At 45.1% G+C, this 9,903-nt stretch overlaps 1 protein-coding gene across 4 annotated transcripts in view; it reads left to right on the forward strand.

Annotated features, from left to right (window-relative positions):
• The window catches only part of LZTS1 (leucine zipper tumor suppressor 1), a 41,239-nt gene extending 31,703 nt beyond the window's left edge, over nt 1-9,536 (forward strand). For 3 of the 4 annotated variants that reach the window (XM_063931828.1, XM_063931830.1, XM_063931829.1), the window contains exons 2-4: nt 3,033-3,509; nt 5,855-6,481; nt 7,957-9,536. In XM_063931828.1, the coding sequence (XP_063787898.1) occupies nt 3,144-3,509; nt 5,855-6,481; nt 7,957-8,463 (1,500 nt within the window). In that variant the 5' untranslated portion in view covers nt 3,033-3,143 and the 3' untranslated portion in view covers nt 8,464-9,536. The remainder of the gene's footprint in view (nt 1-3,032; nt 3,510-5,854; nt 6,482-7,956) is intronic. The other variant, XM_063931831.1, reaches the window with a different exon arrangement.
• Nucleotides 9,537-9,903: the final 367 nt, after the last annotated feature.

Consider the following 9,903-nt stretch of genomic DNA (forward strand, 5'->3'; position numbering starts at 1 on the left):
GGTCCCCCGTATTTTTAAAACCAGCACCGGGCTCCACTAGCTGGACAGATAATGCCACAGCCGGGGGTCACTTTTATATAGTGCCCTGCGGCCGTGGCATCAAAAATCCAACTAGTCACCCCTGGCCGGGGTACCCTGGGGAAGTGGGGACCCCTTCAATCAAGGGGTCCCCCCCCCAGCCACCCAAGGGCCAGGGGTGAAGCCCGAGGCTGTCCCCCCCCCCATCCAATGGGCTGCGGATGGGGGGGCTGATAGCCTTTGTTGTAAAAGAAAAGATATTGTTTTTAGTAGCAGTACTACAAGTCCCAGCAAGCCTCTCCCGCATGCTGGTACTTGGAGAACCACAAGTACCAGCATGCGGCGGAAAAACGGGCCCGCTGGTACCTGTAGTACTACTACTAAAAAAATACCCAAAAAAACACAAGACACACACACCGTGAAAGTATAATTTTATTACATACATACACACATACATACATACTTACCTTATGTTCCCACGCAGGTCGGTCCTCTTCTCCAGTAGAATCCAAGGGGTACCTGTTGAAGAAATTATACTCACGAGATCCAGGGGTCCAGGGTCCTCGGGGAATCCAGGTGTAATCCACGTACTTGAAAAAAATAACAAAACGGACACCCGAGCCACGCACTAAAAGGGGACCCATGTTTGCACATGGATCCCCTTTTCCCGACTGCCAGAAACCCACTCTGACTGATGTCTAAGTGGGTTTCTTCAGCCAATCAGGGAGTGCCACGTTGTAGCACTCTCCTGATCGGCTGTGTGCTCCTGTACTGAGTGACAGGCGGCACACGGCAGTGTTACAATGTAGCGCCTATGCGCTCCATTGTAACCAATGCTGGGAACTTTCTGCCCTGCGGTTGACCTAAAGTGACGTCACCGCTGAGCAGAAAGTTCCCAGCATTGGTTACAATGGAGCGCATAGGCGCAACATTGTAACACTGCCGTGTGCCGCCTGTCACTCAGTACAGGAGCACACAGCCGATCAGGAGAGTGCTACAACGTGGCACTCCCCGATTGGCTGAAGAAACCCACTTAGACATCAGTCAGAGTGGGTTTCTGGCAGTCGGGAAAAGGGGATCCATGTGCAAACATGGGTCCCCTTTTAGTGCGTGGCTCGGGTGTCCGTTTTGTTATTTTTTTTCAAGTACGTGGATTACACCTGGATTCCCAGAGGACCCTGGACCCCTGGATCTCGTGAGTATAATTTCTTCAACAGGTACCCCTTGGATTCTACTGGAGAAGAGGACCGACCTGCGTGGGAACATAAGGTAAGTATGTATGTATGTGTGTATGTATGTAATAAAATTATACTTTCACGGTGTGTGTGTCTTGTGTTTTTTGGGGTATTTTTTTAGTAGTAGTACTACAGGTACCAGTGGGCCCGTTTTTCCGCCGCATGCTGGTACTTGTGGTTCTCCAAGTACCAGCATGCGGGGGAGGCTTGCTGGGACTTGTAGTACTGCTACTAAAAACAATATCTTTTCTTTTACAACAAAGGCTATCAGCCCCCCCATCCGCAGCCCATTGGATGGGGGGGGACAGCCTCGGGCTTCACCCCTGGCCCTTGGGTGGCTGGAGGGGGGGGGCCCTTGATTGAAGGGGTCCCCACTCCCCCAGGGTACCCCGGCCAGGGGTGACTAGTTGGATTTTTGATGCCACGGCCGCAGGGCACTATATAAAAGTGACCCCGGGCTGTGGCATTATCTGTCCAGCTAGTGGAGCCCGGTGCTGGTTTTAAAAATACGGGGGACCCCTACTCTTTTTGTCCCCCGTATTTTTGGAACCAGGACCAGGCGCAGAGCCCGATGCTGGTTGCTTAAATATGGGGGAACCCCTGTCAATTTTTTCACCATATTTCTGCAACCAGGATCGGCTCAAAGAGCCCGAGGCTGGTTATGCTTAGGAGGGGGGACCCCACGCAATTTTTTTTGAAAAAATAAGCACTTTCCCACCCCTTCCCACTGATATACATGCACGGATCTCATGGATCCGTGCATGCCTATCCAATCACGAATAAAAAAAAAAGGTCTGTTTTTTTTTAGCACTTTTTTACGAGTTGTAGTTTTTCACGGCAGTGTTTGTTTTTTTTTTGCTTTGCACTTCTTAGTAAATGACCGAGATTCATACTTAAACAGCCGCGTTTTGACCGATGGTGTATTCATTCGTGATTTTTTTCCTAGGACTTCAAAATATTACGAATGCCCTCATCACTGCCGTGATTATTGCTTAGTAAATTACCGAGATGACACTTTGATGAAAAAACGGCATCTCGGTCAAAATCGGGAGCTTAGTAAATTTACCCCTCAGTGTGTTGTAATACAAGCAGTACAGGTAGTATATCATTGTATCATTGTGAGGGGAAGCCACCCCGGCCTCAGTAAGCCTGTACACACGGTAAGGGTGAACTTAAAGTATCAAAATTGATTAAATAGACAAAGACAAAAGACCTTGGAACACAGGTGGCACGGATAGTGCTAAGGGGACCGCATGAGGAAAGAGGGTCCCGTCTATGAGAACTTCGATACTAAAGGGAGGAGTGAACAATTGGAGGGTGAACTGGGAATATGGCAGGTAAAGGGCAGAGAGGTAAGTAGATGCTTAGGAGGTGGGCTAGGAGGCGTTAATGTAAAGATGTGTTTAGAGTGCAGTTTTGAAGCTGATGAGACTGGAAGACTTGGCGAGTGAGTTCCAGAGTAGGGGAATGGAGCATGGGGTTGGCATAAGAGAAGATAAGCAGGGTGGAGGGGGCAGAAGGGGGCGAGGACAGAAATGAGATTATACATGTAGGAGGAGAAGGAGTGTTAAGGGCTTTACATGCATGGGTGAAAAGTTTGGACTGGCACTCAAAGATACACAGGAGGAATACTATGTAAGATACATACAAATACATGACAAAATTACATTTAATGCATACCTATACAAATACTTTAGATATATATCTTAGTGATTTATTATAATTACACAAAAAAATGAATTTATATCTTTTATTTATCTCTACCTTCTTCTTTCTCAGGATCATTTTACCAAGGGATGAGTGACCCCTGGATATGACCTTTACCCCCTCCTTTTTCTTTTTGGCTTCTTGCTTACCAGGCTCCCTTCTCTGTCCATACTGGGGGGCACAATGGGGAGTGTGGGCAGCCTCCTCTCTGGGCATGGCTTCAGCAGCAAGCACGGAAGAGGCTCTCAGCACCGTAGCCGAAAAGCACCGCACCTCAAAAAGCTGAGTCGTTGCTCAGATGGCATTCTCCGATTTGGCTTCTCCCAGGAATCAGGACACAACATGGGAGGGGGATCTAAGATGGGCCGGAGCGAAGACTTCTTCTACATCAAAGTAAGCCAGAAATCACATGTAGGACCAAGGCAGGAGTACCATGGAGGAGTGACCAACACTGAGCCGGAAAGCCAACCGGTCCAGGAGTATACTGTACCACCGAACAAGACCTGTAACCAACCCAGCATGATTCACTTTCCCAAACGGCTAGAGCTGGTAAGATCGAGTTATTGTGTCTAACTATTGTATATGCATAATAAATGCACAGAACATATATGACAAACTATTAATAACCAGTGAAACCTCTCAAGAAATGTTGCTAAAATTCAGTATATCATTTTTACAAGTATTGAATGAGCAATATATATGCATTATACAGTATTACGTGTCATATTATAGGGAATGCATTGGAGAATAGAGCTTAGTACTCATTGAACACTAGGGGTACGCAAGAAAAACAGCCATGTTGAGCCTATTGTAATAAGTGAATACTGTATGTGTGCATCTGAAGACCGCGGGATGTCCGGCAGCACATGGTCAACATGGTCAAAAGGTCAACAGGTCAAAGGTAGACAGTGCTTAAGATCGACAGGTTCAAAAGGCTCACATGACAATGTTCAACACACATATGGTCAACACAAGTTTTTTCAACTTTTTCATCCTTTACCATCTACGTGGACTACGACTGGGAATAGTAACCTGTGTCAAGCTAATTGGGGTCACATGTGGTTAAACTTTGAACATGACACCAGAAAAACATTAAAAAACTTGTGTCAACCTTTCTTGTGTTGACTATTTCCATGTTGACCTGTTGACGATTTGAGGTCAACCTACTGACTGTCTATCTTTTCCATGTAGATCTATTCCACCCTGTCTGGAAGGTAGAATTTCAGTTAAAGTGACTGTGGATGGACAGTAATATGTCTGCTGAGGTGTCCATATTCTGTAATATTGTCGCCGATATCGATCAATTGTTTAGATATTGCAAAATGTGGTCCTAAAAATGACCTGGATACACATATAAATACAGACTCTTTTTTAGGGATACGGTCATTAGGTCGACAAGACTTAGGTCAACAGTCATTAGGTCGACCACCATTGGTCGACATGCATTAGGTCGACGTGGTCATTAGGTCGACATGGGAAAAAAGGTCGACATGCGTTTTCCACTTTTTTTTCTTTCTTTTTTACTTTTTCATACTTCACGATCCACGTGGACTACGATTGGGAATAGTAACCTGTGCTGAGTGCAGCAGTAGTGGAGCGAGGCACCTTGCCCGAAGCATTGCAAGCAAATTGAGCCATGCGAGGGGACACAGTGCACTAATTGGGGTTCCCCGTCACTTTACAAAGAAAACTACACCCAGAAAAAAGTAAAAAAAACTAATGTCAACCTTTTTCCATTTCGACCTAATGCATGTCGACCAATAGTGGTCGACCTAATAATTGTCGACCCAAGTCTTGTCGACCTAATGACCCATAACCCTTTTTTATAGGTTTTTGCATTTTGTCTCGAGAGGTGATTTCTGTGAGATTTGTTTTTTTTTTCCTTTATTGTTTTATTTTATTTCTTAAAATATTTCATTCATTATTAATAGCAATATTTTTAACTCAAATTGCATTCTTCCATAATTATCTGATCAAAATAAATAGGATTATATCAGGATGGTTTAAATGCACTTACACACCCCAATGACAATGGAAGTAATCCAGTGGCTCAACACAAGAGACCAGTGACTAGATTTTGCATGCCATGTGTGGTCAAATTGTACCTTATCAGTTGACTCTAAGTTTGAGGATATTGGGGGTCATTCCGAGTTGATCGCTAGCTGCTTTCGTTCGCTGCGCAGCAATCAGGCAAAAAAATGGCACTCCTGCGCATGCGTATGCGGCGCAATGCACACGTGCTTCGTACTATTACAACGAACGATGTAGTTTCACACAAGGTCTTGCAAAGCTTTTCAGTCGCACTGCTGGCCGCAGAGTGATTGACAGGAAGAGGGCGTTTCTGGGTGTCAACTGACTGTTTTCAGGGAGTGTTCGAAAAAACGCAGGCGTGCCAGGAAAAACACAGGCATGGCTGGGCGAACGCAGGGCGTGTTTGTGACGTCAAAACAGGAACTGAACAGTCTGAAGTGATCGCAAGCGCTGAGTTGGTCTGAAGCTACTCTGAAACTGCACAAAATTATTTTGTAGCCGCTCTGTGATCCTTTCGTTCACACTTCTGCTAAGCTAAAATACACTCCCAGTGGGAGGCGGCATAGTGTTTGCACGGCTGCTAAAAACTGCTAGCGAGCGAACAACACGGAATGACCACCATTAAGTAAAATTTCAGGAGTATTTATAAGAACAGGGACAAGAAAGAAAGTTTGTGTGAAAATAATGAAAATATTAAGAAAACAAAGTAATAGCAAGGAAATGGGCAGTAAAAAGTGAGGAATGTGAAAGGAGGGGAGATAGTAAAAACTGACATATGATTGGTATGAAGAATTGGTGTATAAACTGATGAATATAGAAGACAGAACATATAAAGATGTGTCATTTTACTTTTTCCCATTCAGGAAATGAATGCCCTGCGCCCCTCACCCCTGAAGCCTGGAATGCGCAGGAACTCGGCTGTCACATGTTACCCAGCTGCGGAAAGTGGTCCGCAACTCTCTCTATACTACCGGCCAGACCGTGCACGGGAGGCGGAGAGCAGGGCTGGACACTGCATGGGAGGCATGTCGGAATCTGGCAGAAACTCCATGTCCAGCCTTCCAACTCATCCCAGCAAGTTGGGCACTGCATGTCAACTGGATGCTTTATTAATGCCAACAGGGCGTTTTGGAGGCAGTGCCCACAACATCACCCAGAGCTCCCGAAGCAACATGCTGAGCCTTAGAGCTATGTCCTTGTCAGATGGTGGGAATGCTAATAAAATAATAAGTGTCCCCACTAAATCAGGCCTAAGGTCTCCTCCGTCTTGTGAAGACTTGGCAAGAGCAGAGCCTGGGGAAAGCGCAGATGAAGGTCACAGAGGAGGTATATCCAGGTCCAGGCAGAGTTCGCAGAGAGGACAGAGAGGCCAGCACATGCTACAGATTCAGGTGGCACAGGAGAGGGAATCCATGGAGAGCAAGGTACGAGGGTATGAAAAGGAGAAGAAGATTGCCATTAGCCCATCACTTGAAGAGACACAGTGGGAGGTGAGACTATACGGGGTGTTGGAACACAAGGCACTAAGGAAAGAAAGGAATAAATAGTGATGGGAGCGTTAAAAATAAAGGTATAAGTGGACAAAAGAGGCACATGCATTTTTGGGAGGACAAAATCCATATAAAATACATTCTGGCCGAGTTTAAGCATCTATAGTTCACATTCTACAGATTTGTTCTTTATCTGAGAAATTAGAAGAATGGGTTTGAAAAGACGCATTGACCAAATATACTTTATGCATAGCACAAAATTCCATGTGCCAGAGTGCCTGGACAGGGACACTGAATACTCATTATCTGGGCTTGGACCTATGTGAGGGCCCGGGAGTGCAGGGATTACATCACTGTGATGCCACAACCATGCCTCCTGATGCGCATGTGGTCGCTTCCCAGCGGTACGCACCATAGGATTATACACCAAGGTGGCCTAACCAGACCCACTCCTGTAGCCATGCTCCCCCAGTATCAAAGACCATGCAGTATGTCAGCAGCCCTGCGCTTGGATGGCCACCCCATGCACTTCAGGCTGCACACCTAAACTTTACTTATGTTTTAGGCAAATACTGTAGGTACTGTAGCGTACTTGTGTATGTAGAAACATTTATGGAATGTACAGTGAAAACTGTAAATGTTCTATGAGAGTTCGAACTCCCACCACTTTAGAGTTACCCCCATTCGATTAAATGGCTCAGTTTAATAATAGTTCTGAATTCATTTAATTATTGCAGTTAGTGGATGTTGTTATTCTTTCATGCCTATTTTCCCAGAATATTAGGGAGACTCCTTAATCTCAGGGATCTCTCCTGGATTTTGAGAGATCACAACAGATTCCTGGATCCCTCCCACCTCACTTGATGATGATATGTACATTTAAGTGCGCCATTGTTGCCTTGTCCCACTGTACAATGCCATAGATTGCGTGGGTGGGGCCATGAAGGTCATAGAAATATGATCCCACACCTCTACCTGGATACCCTCTCTAGGTTTCTCATTGGGGGTAATTTATATAGTGCATACATACAGTATTTAGTCATTCACATCGGTCCCTGCCCAAGTGGAGCCTACAATCTAAATTCCGTATCACATGTACACAATGGTTAATTTATATTAAAAGTTAATTAACCTACCTGTATATTTTTGGACTTTCAGGGGAATTCATGCAAGTATGGGGAGAACATAAAACTCCATGCATATAGGGCCTTGGTGGGAATGGAACACAAGACCTCAATGTTGTTATTACTTCAAGCTGGTAAAAGTAATCGAGTCCTTAATCTGTAATCAACACCCCTAAAAATGCATCTGTTCACTTCTGCAGATTTGCAATCTTTGCCATGTATACACACACACACACACACACGTTGGGTAAGAATTATGAGATTAGAAAGAGATGACAAGAGTGATAGTCTAGGTAGATGGAATAAGATAATAAGAGGCCTAATTTCTAAATTCTTTACCTCTTCCTGTAGGTATGCCAGAAATCAGGGGAGATTGCATCACTGCGTCAGCAGTTACGGGAGACCCAGGAGGAGTCTTCCCTTCGTGCCAGTGAAATTCTCAGTTTGAAAGCCCAACTGCGGGAGACTAAAGGCCGAGCGGAGGCCCAAGAGCAGCGGGCTAGAGAAGCAGAGGAAAGACTACGTGTAGCAGAGTCAGAAAGGGGGGACAGGGAAGACACTGTATTATCTGAGGCTGAGCTGGAGACCCTCCGCACAGAGCTTGAGGCAGAACGTCAGAACAATGAGCAGATGACAGATGTGTTCCAGAGGGAGAGGAAAACATGGCGAGACGAGAAGGAGAAGGTCATCCGTTACCAGCGCCAGCTGCAGCAAAACTACCTTCATATGTGTCAACGATGTCAGGCCCTTGAGCAAAGGCTGCGGGCTTTGAGTGGAGAAGACCTGGACGACGGACCCATCATGACTCTGCCTGATATGGAGCTCTCCTTCCAGGACATATTAGCTACTGAGATCTGACTGGGGTAGGAAATGGAGTATGTAGGGGCAAATATGAGTCAGGATGAATGTGCTGTAAGTAAGACAGAATGTATGGAGCATGGAAGCATATTGTGAGAGGGCAAATGTGAATCAAAGAAACATGAGTACTATGGCCATGAGGAAGATGTATCAAACCTTCAAAAGTGATAAAGTGGAGAAGCTGTCCATAGCAACCATTTTATCTCTCAAAGGTTTGATATATCTCCCCAGAGTGAGAATATACAGTATGGACCACATAAGTAGAGTATGAGTGAGAGGGTGAGTGCATTGTGTGTACCTTGTGTGTCTACTGTGTGATTTGTACAAAGTGGTTGTATACTGCCATGCGAGTACACACACAATATATTGTGTGTGTAAAGAGCTCTTCTTATTACACCCTATGTGGTTCTCTTTGTTCCTTGATCATTTTGTGCATATCACCACAACACCACAACTGGTCCATGTGTTGTGGAACTTGTGCCGAACACAGTCTGTATGTGGTTTGGTGCACTAGTAGGAGTAAAGATATCCTAGTGAAATTTCAGGGTAGGTTATCAACAGGGTCCAACAGAACAGTCCTCTATGGGACATTGTAGTCCTCTACGAGACATCTGGAGAAAGAAGAGTCAGAAAAGAGCCACCTATGGAGGAAAGTGGTGCTAATGGAATAATACTGTGCTGGTTTTTCACAGATTGGGCCTGATGAGCAACTTGGATCTGGTGGAAGGCGGAGCTAAGGGAACATTGCTCTTGTGATGTCAGATCATGGTGGGTGGAGTTAGCAGATAACTCTCTTTATAGTGGGTTAGACAAGCTGACAATGGACTGCGCTGGCCTCTCGCAGGCCGGATATAGCTACAGGTGGATGCACTGTGAGGGAATTCAGTGACTATTGTGATGCTAAGCCTTCGTGAATGTGGGGTGGTGGAAATGTTACGCCAAACCCTCTTGTTAATATTTGGGTCGGGAAGCCATAACTCTTTGTGTCTGGTGCAGCCTGGAAGCTGCTAACTGGGTAACACAATTTGAGATTTGATGTTTATATTATTTAAATAAAGAAATCTCCCAGATTATGTCCCACTGTATTATATACACACATAGTGCTGCTATTATTATGTATTTACAATTATATATTGCAAAATGTTATTTTAGACAGATCAGTACATCTGCTATGGATGTGGATTGTCATTGCTATGTAGCATAGTGAGTACTTTCTCCTGTCTTAATAAATGTCAATTAAAGGACCATTTTACCTAAAGTATAAATTGGGTTTGTTTAAAATATCAGGGTTGTTCCTCTCATGAGGTGAAGTCAGAATTTTGTCTTATCCAGCACAACTGTACAAGCAGCAGAATTATGCCACAGCCTAGGCCTGCTCTGCTCAGCCTTCCTGACTGTCCACTGGTCAGCATGCTTACTGCAGGAGTGCAGAGTGCCACC

This window comes from Pseudophryne corroboree, chromosome 6 (genome assembly GCF_028390025.1).
Source record: "Pseudophryne corroboree isolate aPseCor3 chromosome 6, aPseCor3.hap2, whole genome shotgun sequence".
Classification (NCBI taxonomy): domain Eukaryota; kingdom Metazoa; phylum Chordata; class Amphibia; order Anura; family Myobatrachidae; genus Pseudophryne; species Pseudophryne corroboree.